This window comes from Camelus bactrianus, chromosome 9 (assembly GCF_048773025.1).
Source record: "Camelus bactrianus isolate YW-2024 breed Bactrian camel chromosome 9, ASM4877302v1, whole genome shotgun sequence".
Lineage (NCBI taxonomy): Eukaryota > Metazoa > Chordata > Mammalia > Artiodactyla > Camelidae > Camelus > Camelus bactrianus.
Genome location: NC_133547.1, coordinates 69,563,332 through 69,584,347, shown reverse-complemented (window position 1 = coordinate 69,584,347; position 21,016 = coordinate 69,563,332). Strand labels below are relative to the sequence as shown.

Genomic DNA, 21,016 nt, shown 5'->3' with positions numbered 1-21,016 from the left:
TGGTACCTCCCCTCCAGCTGACAATTTCCTTCCCTCCTCTTCCTCTCTGCCCTTCTCCTCTCTCTTTTTCGTCCTTCCCTCTTCTCTCTTGTCCTCCTTTGTTTAAAAAGCAAACATGCCCCGTATTATATACATGCTCATCTATCAGATGCTTTTCCCATTAAACAATGTATCCTGAATATCTTTACAATCTAACAGAAAATTAAAACATTGTCACCTATAGATCTGATGTGACACATAAAATCCAATCAAGAATGTTCCTTTTTTCCCTACATTTACTCTAACTTTGGTCTGCCATAATCTTCACCATGTATTTCATTAAAATTGAACTAGTTTCATCTACTGTGAAAATAATATTGCACATGATTTTTAAAAAATCAAACACTGGGGAAGGGTGTGAAAAAATGAAAATGTCTCCCTGCCCACCCCCCCCCCCAGCACATCCCAGAGGTAGCCCCCCTCCACCCCCCGTTCCTGGTGTGCCAGTTGGAAACATAAAGGGGCAGATTGTCAATGACTCCCCACCCATAAAGGATATGACAAAGTAGCTCATGGAAAAAGACATATAAATTGATGCTCAAACTCCTTCTTAAATTAAAATGAAATTCAATTTTACCCCTCAGACTGGTAAAGATTTGAAACTCTGATAAAGTCTAGGACTATAAGCATGTGGGTAAGTAGTCATTCTTGCCCCCACTTATGGTGCAAGTGTAAATCGGGGTAGCCCCTTTAAGAAGGAACTTTGATGATACCTAGCAATTTTTAAAAGCTTGTACATTTTGATGCAGAGATTCCAAGGATAGGAATGTTTTCTATGAATTCTTAACATAAGCTGACGAAGACGCAGGCAGCATTATTCAAAATAGTAAAAACAAGCAAAATAAACCCCTAAATGTCCATTGACAGGGGACCAATTGAAAAGTATTGCAACACCCATATACTGGAATAGTAGCAAATACATAAAGAATGAGATGGATTCACATGTGCTGCTGCGGAAAGCTCTTCAAGATGTATTGCTAAGGGGTCCCATTCATGTAAATTTTGTAATGATTTACATAAAAATACTTGCATATGCATAGCAATTTCCTGGAAAGTTGTGCAATAAATCATTATAGACAGTGAGCTCTGGAGTGTGACCTGAGAGCCGCAGGGACTTTTACTTTTTACTTTATGTCCTCATGTACAGTTTAATTTTTTTAAAAAAACTCTGCGTATGTATTACTTTTGTTGAGAGATAAATATGTAGACACATCCATCCATCCAACATAAATACAGGAGTATTCACACAGTTTTACAATGCAATTCTCACCTCCCGGAAAAAATAATCCTGGCTCTTTGAACACCTACAATGAGCTATGTCTTTAATGCATATGAGTTCTAATCTTCCCCACAACTATTTTTTTTAATAACTTTCTTTTTTTTTTAAATTTTATTTATTTTGGGGGGGAGGTAGTTAGGTTTACTTATGTATGTATGTATTTTTTAGAGGAGGTACTGAGGATTGAACTCAGGACCTCATGCATGCTAAGCATGTGCCCTACCATTTGAGAAATACCCTCCCCTCTTCTTCCGCAACTTGCAAGAAAGGTATTACCAGCCCCATTTATCAGAGAGTTTTAAGTAACCAACCTGAGTCACACAGTTAGTAAGTGACCCAAAGCTTCCACTCCAACCCCTGTACCAGGTAAAAGGAGTCATGAAAGCTAATCTCTAGACCTGGAGCCTCCAACTAGCTGGTGACCTTGCTCAGTTGCTACGCTCCAGGGAGCCTCACTTTGTCGTATTCTCGACCCACTCGAGGAGGTAGCCTTGATGATTGTACTGGGAATGTGGGAGAATGAGGCAAACTAAAACAGACTGTGTCGTAGTGTTATACCATGAGCCACAGTTGCAAGGGTTTGGAAAGTCTGATGTGGTACAACTGCAAAAAGCCAGGCAGACTTCCTGGAGAAGGCACTAAAAGGGACCTGCACTAAAATGAAACCTTTTATCTACATAGCCATGTGCCAAGCCTTTTGTACACTCTCCCCAAAGCATCCCACTGGCCCTGTGAGATGGGGGGAAGTATCTCCTTTCACGTGGGAAACCGAGGTCTGGGGAGTGTATGAGTCCAGCTCAAGTTCACAGTTAGTGTGGGTGGATGGAGCTGGGGATCTAGCCACACCACCAGACTCTAGAGCCTGAGCTCCTTCCCCACTACTCCTACTCTTTTGGCCCCTCCCCATGCAGCCCATTCACTTTCTGCATCCCTCCCTTAGGTGAGAAAAGATCCACAATCAGACATGAAATGCCACGAAATGTCTGCCAGGGGCGAATCAATAAAAACCGGTATGATGACTTCAGCCTTAAGGACACTGCTAAGTGCTTCCCAAAATGTACACAGTCGGGGAATGAATCCTGTAATCTGCGAAACTTGCAGAGGTAAAGGGCCCTCTGGACTGGAGAAGGGATGTGGGGCTCTGGCAGGGATGGGGTAGGGAGGCTGTTAGGAAGGGATAGCCCCAGAAAGTGCCGCTCTCATCTCACCCTTCCACCTTGTTTGACACCAGTGTTCCCCCTGACCCACCCACTGACCCTGTGGTCCAGGGGATGCAGACATGGGCTCAAATGATGATTTCCCTGGAGTGTGATCACACGTAAGGTGAACAAGATGCCACGTTAGCTCAAAGGAGGGAAATCTGCTGAGGCTTCACAGAGGGGGTCACCCATGAAAGGGCTTTGAAGGCTGCATAGGAGATCTCCAGTTGGATTCAAGCAATGTTAGGGGATACAGTCAGCAGAACTTCAGGGAGTACTGAGGGAGAACTATAGTGATTTGAACTGTGAAAGAATAAAGTGCTGGGGCTGGAGGCAACAATGGAGAGATGGGGTGGGGGGGAGATGGGACTGGAAATATAAATGTGAAGGGTTGTGTAAGCTATAGCAATGCAGGAGGGACATGATATATTTTAAATAGGGGAAGAGCATAGTCAACTTTGAGTTTTAGAAAGGTTGCTCAGGCTTCAGGAAAGGATACGAGGGTGATGTTGTGGCCGGAGAGGTGAGCAGGTAGGATGCAATGGTCTGGGTAAGAGTGAAGGCTGAACCACCACCACCAACTGGCACTGTGCACCTGGATAGGAGGAACAGAGATGCTGTGAGACGTAGAATCAATGAAATTGAGAGACTGATAAGACCAAGAAACCAAGAGATATTGGATCGAGGGAGAAGAAATGGTTTAGATTGTTTACATCTCCATGAATGATCTCCAAAAATATCTTTCTCCCCTCCTCTCCCTGCCAATCACTGCTCTTTTGGGATATTCAGAAAGGCTCATAGTTGGCACTCAATACATAGTTGTTGGGAAAAATGAGTGAAAACTTTACAATCCCAGACTTGGTATTAGGACAGCAAGTTGACTGAGCAGCATAATTTCAGTGGCCTGAAAATGCTTCCATCCCGACCTGAGCTCCAAGCAGCTGATCAGGAGGCTCCTCTTTGTGCTGCCTTACAGTGAGCAGAAGCACCTTGGCAAGAGTAGGGGCTCTGAGATGTGGAGGATGTAGACTCAGTTTCCAAAGCTATCACTTAACCAAGTTATCTCCTTTATCTTTACCATCCTATGAGGTAGGTCCTGTTATCAACCCATTTTTCAGACAAGAGAACTCCCATAGTTAAATAACTTGCCCACAGTTACCCAGCAGGTAAGCAGCAAAGTCAAACATGAACCTAGGTCTGAAGGGCAGTAGGTGGGGGTGTACTGGTGACTGCAAGTGCTCAAAAATGCAATCAGACTTTGGCCAGGTTAACTTTCTGTGTCCTCATCTGTAAAATGAGGCTGAAATAACACCTGACTTGTGGAAATGTTGTAAGGATTAAATACATAATTCAGACATGGTAGCTGTTATCATTGTCCGACCAGCAATGTCATTTTACTACTGTTCCAAAGCCTCTGGTCTTGATCTCTCTCCTATACCTTCCTCCTGGGTGGTTGTTGAAATTAAAGGAAATAGTGCAAGGAAGACTTATTAACAAATAGTAGGAACTTGATAAATTTGAGTGTTCTTTATTTTAATGACTTCTTCTGATTATAAAAGCAATTTATACTCCTCATGATAAATTTAGAAAGTGGTTTTAGAGAGGAAAATGGAAAATTCTCCTTCTTACTATCCAGAGATAATCATTATTTTCACACTGGTATATTTCTTTATATATAATTTAGATAGACGGATAGATATGGATCAATATAGGTATAGATAGATTGTATAACTCATTTATCCATTCTACCATGCTAATGGGTATTTGAGTGGTCTCCAGTCTCTGGCTCATACAAAAAGTGTTGCTATTAATATTCTTGTTCATGTATTTTGGTGAGCATATGTATTTCTATAAGGTATATTCCTAGGAGTGGAATTGGTGGGTCATAGGATCGGCATGTGATTAGCTTTAATAGAAACTACCTAACAGTTTTCTAAAGTTCTTGAATGAAATTTCACTCCCACAGTGTATGATAGTTCTAGTTGCTTCACATCCTTGTCAGCACTTGGTATTGTCTGCTTTTTCATTTTAGCCATTCTGGCAGGTTTGTACTGTATCATATGGTGATTTTAATTATATGTCCTTGATGACCCTTGAAGTTTAACACCTTTCATATGTTTATTGAACATTTTGATATCCTCATTATTAAATACCCTTTTTAGTCTTTGGCTTGCTGTTATATGGGGTTGTTTGGATTTTTCTTAGTGATTTTTAGAGGTTCTTTACATATTCTGTATACATGTCTTTGCAAATAGATACTCATGAATACATTCTTTCTCATTGTGTGTTACCACTTTATTCTCTTAGTGCTGTCTTTTGATTAAAGACATATTCTCAATTTTAATGCAGTGTAGATTTTTACTTTATAGTTAATGCTTTGGGGTCTTATTTAAGAAATTTTTGCCTACCCCAGGATCACAAAGATACTCTTCTGTGTTTCCTTCTCAAAGATTTATTGCTTTCTCTTTCACGTTTGTCTCTATGATTCACTAAAAAGAAGGAAAAAGACTGTGGAAACCTCTACAGAGTTTTTGGCTTAGCTAGTGCCTCTCCAACCACAGAGTCTCAGAATCCCGAAAAATGTCTGGAGGAGAAAACAGCTGTACATTTGAGACCCTTCGAGTACCCAGGTTTATTTCTTCACCCTCCTCACACCAACACCACCACTAAGACCCCCAAATGCTCTGCTTGTACTTGACAAAGCACTCTTGTGCCTGTTTGCCATCCAAACCTGGCTACAGTCAACCATTGATCTGCTCATCACTCTATAGGTTTGCCTCTTCTGGGCATTTTATATAAATGGAACCATACAACATGTTGTCCTTTGAGTTTGGCTTCCTTCACTTAGCATATTTTTAAGGTTCATTCATATTGTGACTAGCAGAGCATTTTTTTGTGTGACCAGCAGTGACTTCTTATCCAGACGGAGCTCAAACTCTCAGCCTTTTGTCCATGCTTAGAATGAGCACATGTCCCTGGGGGAAAAAAAAAATCAACTGCAGATTTTCAGCTCATTTCTCTATGACTCTCCCTCTGCAGAATTTTAGCCCCTCTAGTCCTCACTGTTTCAGCAGTTCTCTGATGCCTTTAAACAAATTATTTCTGTATTATATCTAGCTTTTCTATTTGTCCTCAGTAAGAGCATTGATCTACCACAAACAACTCTACCCTACTCAGAAGCAGAAGTCCAAAGCCTGAACTTTTTTCTAAGAATAGCTATTTTGAGGTATACTATATATGACAACAAGATGCATACATCTTAACTGTACCACTTAATAAATTTTGCATATTTACATATGCATATTTTAACCACCACCTATATCAAGCTATAAAAGTTTTCTAGACTCCCAATCAATAGCACCCCATCATGATAACCATTATCCTAACTTCTGTAACAAAGTATTAGTTATACCTGTTCTCAAACTTCGTATAAATAGACTCGTTCAGTGCATGCTCTTTTGTGTCGGGCTTCTTTCCTTCATTCATATGCCTGAGATTCATCTGTTTCTTGTTTATTTGTTTATGTAGCAATAGTTTGTCCTCATTTTTACCATATAGAATCAACATACTGCTGTTTAGTATCTCTTCTACTGTCGAGCATTTCCGTTGTTTCTGGTTTGAGGCTGTCTCAGTCAGTTCGGGCTGCTGTAACTAGTACCATTGACCAGCTGGCTTAAAAACACAGAAATTTGATGTTTGGGGGTTACATTCATATTTTAGCATGTATCAATAGTTTGTTCTTTTTTATTATTGAGTAATATTCCATTGTATGTACATACTACATGTTTATTCATTCACCAATTGATGAACATTTGTATTGTTTCCAGTTTGGGGTTCTTATGAGTAATGCTGCCATGAACATTTAAATTCAAGTCTTTGTAGATGTATGTTTTCATTTCTTTTCGGTAAATACCTGGGAATGGAATTGCTGCAATATATGGTAAGTATGTTTAGCTTTATAAAAATTGCCAAACTGTTTCTCAAGGTGGCCATATCATTTGCTTTCCCACCAGCAGTGTAAAAAGGCTGTAGTTTTAATATATTTTTGCAATATTATCAGTATTTTTGGTTATAGCCATTCCACTGAGTGTAGGTGATATTTTAATGTGGTTTTAATTTGCGTTTCACAAATGACTAATGATGTTGAGCACATTTTCATGTGCTTGTTAGGCATTTGTATGTTTTCTTTGGTGAAATGACTATTCAAATTTTCCCCTTTTTAAAAATTTGGTTTGTTTTCTTATTATTGAGTTTTAAGAATTCTTTATGTAGTCTGGATACAAGTCCTCTGTCAGATGTATGATTTGCAAATATGCATTTTTCCCCCAGTTTATGTCTTGCCTTTTCATTTTCTTAATGATATTTTTTGACAATTAAAAGCATTTAATTTAGATAAAATCCAATTTAAATTTAAAGCTTATCAAAGAAATGTTCATCTAGCTCAAGGTTACAAAATTTTTCTTCTAAGTTTTCTTCTACAAATGTGTGGTTTTAGCTTTATAATTAGGTCAAGCATTTGGAGCTCATTTGTTGGGCACAGTGTGAGGTAAATGTCTAACTTTATATTATTACTGTTATTTTGCATTTGGATAGCTAGTTATTTTGGAACTATTTGTTAAAAAGATTATGTGTTCTCCACTGAATTGCATTTGGGAGGGCATTCCATTGAAGGGCTAAATGCAAGCTCCTGGAATGTCTTCTTCCCATTGAGATAGTTAACCAGAAATAAAATAACATCCTTGGGGGGAAATGTAGAGATTAATGCCACCACGAAAGGCTTGAAAGACAGGGGTGGTGGTGATACCTATCAGAACTCCATTTAAGTCACCAAAAGTCAGGTGGATCTTGGAGAATGACTGTGGACTATCATAAACTTGATCAGGTGGTGAGTTCAATTGCAGCTGCTGTCCCAGCTGAGTATGTTTACTCAAATAAATCAATGCAGCCCCTTGCAATTGGTAAACAACTATTATATGGCTAAGGCTTTTTTCTCCCTACCAACTTTCAAAGACTGCCAGAAGCAGTTTGCTTTTACTTGGCAGAGCCAGCAGTGTATGGCCAGGGCTTTCCTCAGGGCTATGTCTATCTCATCTTTGTCATAACATAGTTCACAGAGACCTCATTAATCTTGACATTCTACAAAAGCATCACTCGAGTCCACTATATTAACAAGATTATGCTCATTAGATCTGATGAGCAGAAAGTAGCAAGTAGTGAAGATGCCTTAGGAAGACATACGTGAACTAGAGGGCGGGAGATAAACCCCATGAGAATTGAGGGTCCCATCACCTCAGTGAATTTCTTGGACATTCGGAGGCCTGGAGAACATCAAGATATCCCCTCCAAGGTAAAAGCCAAGTTGTTGATCACTTACAATGAAAAAACAGGCACAATGTGGAAAAATATGTATCATGCAAATATGAACCAAAAGCTATCTGAGTAGCTACATTCATATCAGACAAAGAAAATGATCTTTAAATGGGTGTCAACTTTGTAATTAAAAAATCAACTGTACATCTATACTTTAGACTTACTGAATATATGTTACTTTTCACAACTAAAATAATTATTTAAAGTGCTCTGAGTACCAGATGAGGAAATCTTCCCTCAAGAAAGTAAATTCCTGGGCTGTTTTGTAGGGTCAAGGAATTTTTTTAAGGACATGAAGTGAGCTATGTGTATTGTGAAATACAATTCACTATTTTTTTTTTGTTACAATAAAAATCACAATACTTCTTTGTTTAGATTTTTTTTTAAAGATAAATAAAAGCTAGTATCAGTTGGTATAGCTCAATAAATGGGTTTGGACAGTCTCATCCCACTGTTTCTGGCTGGATGTTGACCCATCCAAGCTCATTTGCACATATTTGCATGGTTACTTTTTATATTGTACAACTATTTTTTCTGTGGTTTCCTTGGGGGTTTATTTCTTGGGAACTGTGACTGTTCAAAAATGGTGTCAAAACAAAAGCCTCACTTTTGTTTCCCTGGCAAGGCCCCCACAGCTTCTCCTTTCCAACAACCTTGACCTGGCTCTGTCTGCTCATGTTCACCATTGCTACCTCAGCCCTGTTCAAAATTGCTTTTAAAAGATGGACAACATGTCTTAGGACCCCAGGCTTAGGAAAAAGAACTCTGGTCATGGAGAAGTTTCAGTACCATGGAGAGCACAGGGGCAGGGATGAAGGTGGGAGAGGGGACTTGCCTCATCCTAGGTTTTTAGCTGATGGCAAGCGGGCTTCTGTAAAATAAATGACAATTAAATTTGTATTCTATGTGTTTCCAACACCAGCTCAGTTCCTGTAAGTCAGTTTGCATGCAACTCAGTCTTCAGTATTCAGTTATCACTCAGTTAAGTGTGACTTAGCCCTCACACTACACAATGATCATCTCATAGTTTAGAGTACTCAGAAGAATTTCTCCAAAGAAGATTTACACAGACCAACAAGCACATGAAAAGATACTTAACATCATTATTCACTAGAGAAATGCAAACTAAAACAGCAATGAGATACCACTTCACATCCGCTAGGATGGCTTCATTGCAAACAAGCAAACGAAACAGTGAAAAATATCAAGTGTTGGCAAGGATCTGGAGAAATTAAAACCCTCAGACATTGGTGGTGGGAATATAAAATGGTGCAGCTGCTATGGAAAACAGTTTAGCAGTTCCTCAAGGGATTTTTTTAAAACATTTTTTTATTGAGTTATAGTCATTTTACAATGTTCTGTCAAATTCCAGTATAGAGCATAATTTTTCAGTTATACATGAACATACATATATTCATTGTCACTTTTTTTTTTTGCTGTGAGCTACCACAAGATCTTGTATATATTTCCCTGTGCTATACAGTGTAATCTTGTTTATCTATTCTATATATGCCTGTCAGTATCTACAAACTTTAAACTCCCAGTCTTCCCACCTCCCTCCCCCTTGGCAACCAAAAGTTTGTATTCTATGTCTATGAGTCTGTTTCTGTTTTATATTTATGTTCTTCTTTTTTTTTTAGATTCCACATATGAGCGATCTCATATGGTATTTTTCTTTCTCTTTCTGGCTTACTTCACTTAGAATGACATTCTCCAGAAACATCCATGTTGCTGCAAATGGCATTATGTTGTCATTTTTTATGGCTGAATAGCATTCCATTGTATAAATGTACCACGTCTTCTTTATCCAGTCATCTGTTGATGGACATTCAGGCTTTTTCCATGTCTTGGCTATTGTAAATAGTGTTGCTATGAACATTGGAGTGCAGGTGTGTTTTTGAAGTAGGATTCCTTCTGGATATATGCCCAGGAGCAGGATTACTGGGTCATATGGTAAGTCTATTCCTAGTCTTTTGAGGAATCTCCATACTGTTTTCCACAGTGGCTGCACCAAACTGCATTCCCACTAGCAGTGTAGGAGGGTTCCCTTTTCTCCACAGCCTCTCCAGCATTTGTCATTTGTGGGCTTTTGAATGATGGCCATTCTGACTGGTGTGAGGTGATACCTCATGGTAGTTTTGATTTGATTTCTCTGATAATTAGTGATATTGGGCATTTTTCATGAGCCTATTGATCTTTGTATTTCTTCCTTGGAGAATTGCTTGTTTAGTTCTTCTGCTTATTTTTGGATTTGTTTGTTTTTTTCTTATTAAGTTGTATGAGCTGCTTATATATTCTGGAGATCAAGCCTTTGTCGGTTTCATTTGCAAAAATTTTCTCCCATTCCATAGGTTATCGTTTTGTTTTCCTTATGGTTTCCTTTGCTGTGCAGAAGCTTGTGAGTTTAATTAGGTCCTATTTGTTTACTCTTGCTTTTATTTCTATTGCTTGGGTAGACTGCCCTAGGAGAACATTTTTGAGATGTATGTGAGATGTTTGCCTATATTTTCTTCTAGGAGGTTTATTATATCTTGTCTTATGTTTAAGTCTTTGATCCATTTTGAGTTTATTTTTGTGTATGGTGTAAGGGAGTGTTCTAGCTTCACTGATTTACATGCTGCTGTCCAGTTTTCCCAACACCATTTGCTGAAGAGACTGTCTTTATTCCATTGTATATTCTTGCCTCTTTTGTCAAAGATTAGTTGACCAAAAGTTTGTGGGTTCATTTCTGGGCTCTCTATTCTGTTCCATTGGTCCATATGGCTGTTTTTGTACCAATACCATGCTGTTTTGATTACTGTAGCTCTATATAATTGTCTGAAGTCTGGGAAAGTTATTCCTCCAGCCTCTTTCTTTTTCTTCAGTAATGTTTTGGCAATACTAGGTCTTTTGTGGTTCCATGTAAATTTTATTATGATTTGTTCTAGTTCTGTGAAATATGTCCTGGTTAATTGGATAGGGATTGCATTAAATCTGTAGATTGCCTTGGGCAGTGTGACCATTTTAACAATGTTGGTTCTTCCAATCCAGGAGCATGGGATATCTTTCCATTTTTTTTTTTAAATCTTCTTTAATTTCCTCAATCAGTAGTTCCTCAAGAAATTAAACACAGAATTAGCCTATGACTCAGCAATTCTACTGCTAGGCATATACCCAAAAGAGTTGAAAATAAATCTTCAAACAAAAGCTTCCACGTGAATACAAGCAGCCCTTTTAACAATAGCCAAAAAGAGGAAACAAGTCAAATGCCCATCAATATCCATCAATGGATAAGTGTATAAACAAGATGCAGTATTGCACACAAAGGAATATTATTCATCCATAAAAAGGAGTGAGATACTTATACACGCTGCAACACAGATAAACCTTGAAAATGTGCTAAGTGAAAGAAGCCAGACACAAAAGACCAGATATATAATTCCATTTATATGAAATATCCAGAATAGGCAGATTGATAGATTAGTGGCTGCCAGGGACTGGGAGGAGAGGAAATGCTTAATGGGTTCAGGGTTTCCTTCTGAGGTGATGGAAATATTCTGGAACTAGATAACCATGATGGCTACACACATTGTGAACGTACTTCATGCCACTGAATTGCACACTTTAAAATGGTAAGTTTTATATTGTATGTATTTTGTTACAAGAAAAGATAAACACATAAAATACACAGAGGGGACACTGGCTGGAATCTCTCAGAACCAGCATGAATGGCTCCTGTGCCACCCCTCTTCTCCTGCAGTGACCCCAGGGTCTTTCCTGTGATATTCTGGGTCACCTCTCCTACACCAAGAGCCTGATGATGGCTGTCCATGGCATGGCTCCTCCTGTCATCCAGGTGGGGGTCCAGGTAAGTGGGTAACTCAGCCTGTGAGACCCTATCTTGTCTGATCCTGGCCCTTTGTAGATACTGGCTGAACTTTGAGATCCATCTGGTGGAGGAAAGTCAAACAGAAACAGTGAATATGTCTTTTTTGAATGCTCTTGTCAAGAACATCAGCACGGACATCTCGGAAGACCTGCACTTCTCTTTGACCCCCTCTCAGGTGAAGGGTTCTCCCATCCCCATTGTCTGGTTCTGGCCCTACTTCCTCAGGCACATTCTTCTGGTCTGTGTTTGGTGCCTGTCAACCCTCATCCTTCCCATGTCTTGTTGGGAACAGGCCACTTGGCTAATGGGTGCTAGTGAGTTTACTGGATAAGTGGGTCCTGGTAACAGATTATCCAGGGTGCTAGGATGAGACACTTCGAAGCTCAGTGAATCAAAGGAGACTGAGTTCTAGCCCTGGACCTCCCACCACCTCACTAGGTGTCCTCCTTCTCCCTCTCTGTGCCTCTGACTCCGCATCTGTAAAATTAGCTCAAAGGCTACTCCAAAGTCTGAGGTTCCCATGAGCTCTTCCACCCAGGGGATGCTTTAGAGACCAGGTAAACACATACTTAGAGGTAATGCAAAAGGCCAAGAGGTAGAGTCTGGGTTTACACTGGTCTGGATTCAAATCCCAGCTCTGCCTCTTACCAGCTGTTGTGATCTTGGGCAAATTACTTAACTTTTCTGAGCCTTGGTTTCTCTATCTGTAAAATGGGGAACACTTTCAAGGTTATCAGAGGAAGCAAATGAGATAATTCACAGGGACTGCTTGGTGCAGCGAGGGCACAGCCTCCCTTAAGGAGTAAAGCTGGTGGTGGAAATTCGGGCAACAGGCAAGTTGCTGTCATCAAGGGACTTAGGTCTGCCTAGAGAAGGGGAGATGGAAGACAGATGGGGCCTTTCTCAGCCCTTTATCTTGTCACCCAAGCAGCTGAGCCCTCCACGTGGGGTGTGCATTGGCCTCCGAAATCACACATGTGTCTTTTTCACAAGGGTTTGGACTAAGAAGCAGAAAATTGGGGCCCTCAGCTACAACTCTTAGGTCCCCCTTTTCCAATGCCCATGGGATGCTTTTGAGGCAGAACCAGGTGGGACCCAGGTCAACCGTGAGGTAGGAGGATGAACAAAACGTGTTTGGCAACTACTAGTGAAATTTATTTTAATATTTTGACATTCTTAGCTTTTAGAAAATGTGTTGTTGGGCGGAGGAGGCTATCACACTCAGTGCGAATTCTTGTGTTCTCCCTCTTTGCCCTCGCTATCTCCCTTCCTGATGGCCTTACATTTTCCATTTTTTCTTGAGTCAGAAGCCAGACGCTGTCACTACAGCCCTATGTGAGCACAGCGAGGGTCAGGACCCCAGCCGACCCTCCCTCACACTCGCAAATGAGCCTGTCCAGGTGTCACCCCTTCACAACCCGCTTTCAGCCTGACAGGTGGCCACACAGGTGCCTTGCTAACTCCATTCTTCATATTGGGAAAACAGAGGCTCCACGAGGGCCATCACTTGGCCAGGGGATCACAGCCTGGACAGAGCAGAGCTTAGACTGTGCCCCCAGATTTCCCACCTCAGTGCTAACATCGTCGGTGCTGCCCATCCCCACAGTGTGCCTCAGTTTCCCCTCCCCCTCCCCCGGGGAGTGGCAGGAACTTTTGCTGGGGGCTGGGATCTTGGGTAAAGATGAGAGGGCTGGGTCTGTGGTTGCAGATTCCGATGCAGGTGACGGAGGAGGAGCACCAGCATCCTGACAGAGTCCGGCTGCCCAGGAGCCTTTTTGCATCCCTGCAGGGCCGGGGGCCGATGGTCCGGTTGGCCATAACTGTCTTAGACGTCGGTTCGGGGAATCTCTTCAAGGTGAGAAGAGGCCTAACGGTGACTCTGAGGTTCAGTGCTCGGTCCACCAGGCCAGGCTTGGGGATGGAGGAGGTGATTTTGGAGAGTGTTCCTAAAGCAGCCCGTGGTCACACCAGCCCCCTGTCTCTAGAGTCTGTGGACTGCAGGCTCACACTGATTATACACACTCAGCAATTCAGACCCCCACACCAGTGCCCTTGGGCTTGCATGTGTATCCTGTGTGTCCATGTCCCCTGTGTGTCCTTGTGCGTGCACAAACATGCATACCCTTTCTTATTCCGGGTGCACACGTTATCACGTGTGTGCTGGTGTGACCATGTTCACACAAGCAAGTATGCCCAGATCCTTGCAAATGTGTACTGGGTGTGTGTCCCCAGAGGTGTGTCCCCACTCACATGGGGCCATGTATAGCCCTGAGTGTCGGTGTGGGCAGGTGCTCACCTACATGTAGGCACCCACTGCCCTCCATTTCGCAGCTGATCTTTCTTCTAACCATGTGCTCCTCCAGTTAAGAGGGCAGAGGAGCCCCAGAGGCTAGCAACGAGAGCCATCAGGTACATGGTTTTGTGGGTAGTTGTCCTGTAGTGTAAGGGCTGCCCTGGCCTAGCCTGAGTGGGAGACTACGGGGAGCAGCAGGAAGAAGGTCGCTCATGACCCCTCACCCCTCTAGTCCTCTGGCCCCAGACTTGGCCCTCCAAGCAAGGGCCACGATTCTTAGAGGCTCCCGGGAGCCCCCACCAGGGTTGGGTTGGGCCAGCCCCTTGTGCAGCCTGGCCTCCCCACATCCCTCTACAGGGTCCCCGGATCAATCTGGAGGACGGCAGCCGCGTGTTGAACAGTCGCCTGGTGGGCTTGAGTTTGGGTCATATACCTGTCGCTGGCCTGGCTGACCCTTTGGAAATCACCTTCTCCCACCAGCATCAGCCTCCTGTGAGTTGCCCGCTCAGGCCTGGCAGTTACTGAGAAGCAGACACACACGAGTCTCTGCAGCCCCAACCCTTCCACATCCACCCGGGGGAAGCCCACTGATCCATGGGTGGGTAACATAAGTGCCCGCAGACATCCGACTCTCCACCCACAGCCCATATCTAGCCACACCCACACGCTGACCCGGGATACATCAAAGCTTCGCGTTCCTGTGTGACCACTGGCTGAGCCTTGCCTTCTACCTAATGCACACAGGTGCTGAGACACGGAGCATGCTGTCCTCTCCCCCTCCCCTCCCCACTCTCCTCTCCCTTCTCCCAACCTCCCCTCCCTCTCCCCTGACTCCCACTCTCTGGTTTCAGAACATGACCCTCACCTGTGTATTCTGGGATGTGACTAAAGGTAGGGCCTGGAGGACCTTCTCCGGGTAAGATGAGGGGAAGGTATGGGTTCCTTAGGGGACAGGACTCCAACTGCAGGGTCCCTCCCCTCGTTCTTTCCTCTCTGGCCCCCTCTCTTCTGTTTCCTTCCCCTCCCCTCCCCTCCCCTACAACCCATTCCCTCTCCTATGCTCCCCTCCCCTCCTCCCCAGGGTCAACAGGAGACTGGTCTTCCAAGGGCTGCTCCACAGAGCGCGGAGTCAACAGAACTGTCTGCCACTGTGACCACCTGACTTTCTTCGCCCTGCTGCTGGTAACGGCCCACCTGCCCCGATCCCAGCAGTTCTGGAGGTGCCAAGGCTCCCGGCCCAGGGAGGGGGCCGCCTGGCAGGGACCAGGGACTTTGGGGTATGTGGGCCTGGCCTCCAACTGATGGGGCCCTTGTTCCGGATGATCACCCACAGAGGCCGGTTTTGGACCAGGCCACCGTGAAGGCCCTCACACTCATTTCCCAGGCTGGCTGTGGGACCTCCATGATCTTCCTGGCCTTCACCATTGTCCTGTACGCCTTCCTGAGGTAGGTCACCCCTGTCCCCACCCCGCATCTCCCTCCTGCCCTCAAGGGCAGCAGCCAGGAAGGGTAGTAACCACAAAACAGTGCTGCTGGTGCAGCCTTATACTGATATTTTCTCCAAACCTCAATTTCCTCATCTGTAAAATGGGATTGGAGGCTGGAATGTGCCTGGGCTATTTTAGTTACAAGTGGCAGAAACTCAGATTGGTTTAAACATAATAGAGAATGTGTGGTCCGTGCAATTGAAAAACCCAAAAATTTCGGGCGTGGTTGGATCCAGGGGCTCAAAAGATGTCCTTAGGACTTAGTGTCCCTCTGCCTCTCACAACTTTGTTTTCCCCTTTGTCGGTCATGCCAGGTAACTTCTCCACCCTCAGGGGCTTTGGGGAGCCCCAGGCTTGCATCGCAGCCTCTTAGCTGCCTAGACAGCTAATATTCTAAACTAAGCCCCAGAACTGAGGTCTCTAAATTTTTTTAAAATTTTGAAATAATTATAGACTAATAGGAAGCTGCAAAAATAGTACCTAGAATCCTAGGGCTCCTGCATCCCGTCTCCCCAGCGCTGACATTTGCTGCAACTGCAGTGCGGGAGAAAAGCAGGAGGCTGGCATTGGTACAGCGCTGCTGACGAGAACACAGAGCTCGTTCCATTTTCACCATTTTCCACACGCATTCAGCTGTGTGTGTACGTGTGTGTGTGTGTGTGTGTGTGTGCATGTTCACACACGCACACAGGACTGGCTATATCTTTTGTAGGGCCCAGTCCAAAATGAATATATGTGGCCCTTTGTTCAAACATTATTAAGAATTTCAAGATGGCGACAACAGAGCATTAAAACAAGCACTGAGCCCTTCTGAGTGCAGGGCCCTGTAGAGGTCACACACCCCAGGAAGCAAGCTGGCCGTGTGTGTGTGTGCGCGTGAGCGCGCGTGTGTGTGCACACGCGCAGTTCCATGCAGTTTTATCCCATGGATACCAGAGTCGGGTCTAACGAACACAACGTGCCCCTGGCTGAACAGGCCACTGTGGTTAAGGTGTGACTCACATTTGCTGGCCAAGCCAGGTCATGTGTCTGCTCTTGGGGTTGAGCTAACACAAGGGCTAACTGCACCCAAACTGCAAGTCTGAGTGTGGGGAAAGGTGCTCCTCGGGGAAACCTGGGGCTGTTTCTGGAAGAAGGAGGAGTGGGTGCAGGACAGGCAGAAACTGCTGCAGCCCGTGCCCAGGCTCTCTCAGGCCCTGGCCATAGCTGAGGGACCCACAGGAGCTGCCAGCCTGGAGGAGACTGTGGAAGTGGCCCTATGCTTGGCCTGCCTGTTCCCCAGCCTCCTTGCCCATGACAAACCTGAAGCAGCCCTTGGTCTCCTGACTCCCAGCCCAGGGCCCTCCTACTGCCCTTCTCCACATGCTGGCACCGTCTGGCCCTGGGCTGCAGCCCCCACCAGCCCCACCCACTCCATCTCAGACTGAATCGTGAGTGTAAGTGGTATCACCCCAGCCACCACCCCCAAGCCCTGGCCTAGGACACTGCCTCCATTCCCAACACGCTGAGCGTGACCTGTCAGCGGGCTGCACTGCTGGACCCTGTGAGCTGGGCTTGGAGCTCCAGAAGGAATTGTCACCAACTCCCAAGGGTGGGGCCTGGCATCTCAGGTGAGGTGGACATTATCCCCCCCCAACCCCGCACTTCAGTCAGCCCTGAGCAGCAATCCCTCCAGTGAGAGCCCTTTGGGATCTGATTTTCTAGGAAGTCAGAGTGAAAACTCCACAGAGAGGGAAGTGAGCCCTGGGCTGGGAGCCTGGAGCCCCTGCCCAGCTCTGTGACTCTGTGTCCCTGTCCCTCTCAGAGCCTCACCCTCCCTACTGCGTCCTGGGCCTTGTGCATCCGTCCCCTGTCTGTCCACTCACTCAGCCAATACACCTTGCTGAGCCAGGCCCAAGGTCACAGCACAGGGAGAGGCAGCAACAAGGGGAGGGTGGAGAGTTACATTGCACTGCTGGGAAACTTCCAAATTAGCTTGGGATAAGCGGCATTCAGTGACAGCCTTTCCAGACGAAACACCCAAGGGGAATTTGGAAGGTGCAGCAGGGAAAGGCATTAAGAGCAGAGGGGAGACCGTGGGCAAAGTCTGGGAGGTGTGGAGAAGCAGAATGCTTTCAGGGAATCGCAAGTTACACAGTTTGGCTCAAGCATGAAGTCAAAGGATGAGGCCAGCGGGATCCAGAATCCACAGGGCCCTGAGGGTCACAAGAGGGCTCCTGGACTTGAACCAGAGGGGGCTCACACCCTGGCTGCCGGCAGTGGTGGAACAGAGGAGGCTGGATGAAGAGGCCTGGGTGTTCCTTGCAACCTCTCACTGGCCTTCCTTGCTCCAGATTCTCCCGGCAGAGATTCAAGTCTGAAGATGCCCCTAAGATCCACGTGGCCCTGAGTGTCAGTTTGTTTCTCCTGAACCTGGCTTTTTTCATCAATGTGGGGAACGGCTTGAGGGGGTCCGATGCCGCCTGCTGGGTCCGGGGAGCCGTCTTCCACTACTTCCTGCTCTGTGCCTTCACCTGGATGGGCCTGGAAACCTTCCACCTTTACCTGCTTGTCATCAAGGTCTTTAACACCTACTTTGGCCGCTACTTCCTGAAGCTGAGCTTTTTGGGCTGGGGTAGGTGCCGCCTGGACTGGCAGAGGGGCTGGCTGGCCCTGGGAGGGGCAGGAAGGGGGCCAGCCTAGCGAGGAGAGGCAGCTCCCTCTCTGATGGGCTCAGAGGTCAAGAGATGCACAGCTGGAGGGGGTTTGGAGGAGGACATGCCAAGGAGCCCCAGCAATGCCACACCTCCTCCCCACCTCTGCCCCCAGGCCTGCCTGCCCTAATAGTCATTGGCACCGGGAGCGCCAACAGCTATGGCCCCTACACCATCCGTGACAAGGAAAACAGAACCACACTGGAGCTGTGAGTAGCCGCTGTGGGAGCAGGGGTGATATCAGGGCCCTGGGGATGCAGATCAGGGCCAGAGGGAGGTGAGGAGAGGAGGGAATCCTGGGAAGAGACAAGTAAGTCAAGGCAGAGGATCCTCAGCTCCAGCTGGCTCATAGCCCAGAGGGGTAAACTGAGGCCTGGAGAGAGGAAGTACAATGAGAGAGGTGAGGGAAGGAGAGAGCACTGGGACAGGAACCTGGGTCACCACCAGCCCAACTGACACCTTTGGGCAAATTTTAAAAGGTACCCTCCATCCCTCTGACCTACCAAGCCAGGTTCTCAGCCTGGTGAGTGGAAGGCGAGCTGGATTTCAGCCCCCACCTGCCCCCACATGCCCCTCCAGCCAGGTGCCCTTGTGCTGGGCACAACCTGTCCCATATTTGCAGCAGCTCTGGTTCTATCCAGAGCTGAGTTGCCTCTGAGTTGCTATATGACTGTGGACAAGCCCATCACCTCCCAGAGCCTGGGTCTCCTCATCTGTAGAACAGGAGGCTGATCCACAAGTTCATTTGGGCCTTTCACTCCTGCAGGGCAGGGAGCAGTGGGGCTGAGCTGAGCCTCTCCCTGGGTGCCTGCACAGGCTCTGTGCTAAGATGGGCTGGTGAGGCCTTGGTCCTGTCCCCAGAGCCTCAACTGCAGAGGCTGTAGGAGCTGGGTGGGTAACATAAGTGCCTGCAGCAGCCTGGGTGGGGACAGCAGCAGACTGGCAGTCACATGCCAGTCTAAAGGGCAGCTGATTACTGTCCCTCAGGAGGATGTGTGGTTTTATCAGAGAAGCAGAAATCTAGATGTTTATTCCACCTTTTAAAGGGCGGTCATTCATTCAATTTTTTTTTAACAACATAATGTGGGGCAAAGGAAACATGTCTTTGGGACCAAATTGGCCCTTCTGTGCTCACTGTTCTAAAGAGACAGTAGCCTGGAGCCTCGGGACAGCTCCTTCCCCGAGATAGATGGACAGAGGCTGGGGAAGCCATCTTCTTGGTCAGAGAAGGTCAGGCACGGGACGCTGCCGGAGCTGGCTCTCAGGGTACTCCTTCCAGCCCCAACTGCCATCCACCTCCTCCAGCTGCTGGTTCCGTGAGGACACTGCCATCTCTGCCCTCTACGTCACCGTCCACGGCTATTTCTTCATCATCTTCCTCTTCAGTGCTGTGATCCTGGCCCTGGTGGCCTGGAAGATCTTCACCCTGTCAAGCGCCACAGCGGGCAAGGAGAGAGGGCAGACCTGGAAGGGGGTCCTCACCCTGCTGGGCCTCTCGAGCCTGACGGGTGTGACGTGGGGGCTGGCCATCCTCACACCCCTGGGCTTGCCCACCACCTATGTCTTTGCGCTGTTCACCTCTCTGCAAGGTGAGGCTCCTGGGCCAGGGAGGTGGTGGGCTGCCTCGTCTGTGCCAGGGGGTGTTGCGGGGAGGGGTCAGTGGCAAGAAACAGGATTCCAGTCAGGCCAGCTCAGATCAAAGGTACTGATTTTAAATCTCCAGGGCTCTCCCAAGGACCCCACGGCAGGTAGGCTGGCTGACCTCATGAGAGCTGGTACCGGGCTCAGGAAAAGCCACCAAAACCAAAGCAGATACTTTCTCCATCTTTTTCTTTGGAGTCACATGTAGTGTCTCACCTTCCTCTCTCTATGGAAACTTCTTCATTCTTCTCTCTGCTGGCCCATTTCCTACCCATGGCCCAATATGGCCCCCTCATCCCTATGTGACCTTCCAAGTCTAGTGAACAACCACCACCTGGTTCAGTCTCTTCTACGTTCCTAGGAGAGTCAAGGATCTGATTGGGCCATCTTGGGTCAGGTGTCCATCTCTGGTCCAATCAGCTGTGACCAGGAGGGCAGTGCCATATGATGTGATGGCCACATGACATGACAGTCTCAAAGGAACTGTGGAGGCAGGAAGGAAATGATTAGTGGAGAAAATGATTTGATACGTTTGCTCCCTTCCCCCACAGGGTCCTTCCTGTGATACCCAGCAAAGGGGCAGATGCCCAGGGTGTGTGGGGGACATGGTTTCCCTGCCTGCACCTGTCCTCTTTGCTCCTCACACACCTGCTTCATACACGCAACTTAAAGAAGCATCACAGCCCGACTGTGAGGGAAACATCCAAAAAGGGGAATGACCAGTGTGTGCTTTGATTTGGTCTCATCCTGTTCCGGAGCAGTCATTAGGAACCCAGGGGCCCTAGACCCAGCGGGCACAAGCCCACAGAACAGGGCTGGCTCCCAGTGCTTCATGAGACTGTATGACATCATGACTGGCAGCACTGGGGACAGGAAGACCTGGGTTCAAATCCCACCTCCACTCACCACCCCAGCAAGTCACTAAGCAACTCTGATCCAGTCTTCTGTACAGTTGGGATAATTCCAGTATCTTTCTCACCAGATTTCACGATGAATAACTGAAATAGCGTGTGTGGGGGACACAGTAGGCTTTCAATATATGGGAACTATGTTAATGACAAGGGGAATCATTATTATTAGGCAAACGGAGACTGTCCCCAGATGAAGAAACATGAGTCCACATCTGAAAGGTCCCAGGGCTTAAGGC

The 21,016-nt window shown here is 46.1% G+C and overlaps 1 protein-coding gene across 2 annotated transcripts in view; it reads left to right on the top strand.

Moving 5' to 3' along the window:
* The window catches only part of ADGRG3 (adhesion G protein-coupled receptor G3), a 30,549-nt gene that overhangs the window by 5,201 nt on the left and 4,332 nt on the right, over positions 1–21,016 (top strand). Inside the window, exons 2-11 of one of the 2 annotated variants that reach the window (XM_010967342.3) lie at positions 2,259–2,421; positions 11,792–11,930; positions 13,464–13,610; positions 14,406–14,540; positions 14,900–14,939; positions 15,130–15,230; positions 15,382–15,494; positions 17,869–18,149; positions 18,344–18,437; positions 19,534–19,817. In XM_010967342.3, coding sequence (XP_010965644.3) covers positions 2,259–2,421; positions 11,792–11,930; positions 13,464–13,610; positions 14,406–14,540; positions 14,900–14,939; positions 15,130–15,230; positions 15,382–15,494; positions 17,869–18,149; positions 18,344–18,437; positions 19,534–19,817 — 1,497 coding nt within the window. Of the gene's footprint in view, positions 1–2,258; positions 2,422–11,791; positions 11,931–13,463; positions 13,611–14,405; positions 14,541–14,899; positions 14,940–15,129; positions 15,231–15,381; positions 15,495–17,868; positions 18,150–18,343; positions 18,438–19,533; positions 19,818–21,016 lie in introns of those variants that run through there. The other variant, XM_045504569.2, reaches the window with a different exon arrangement.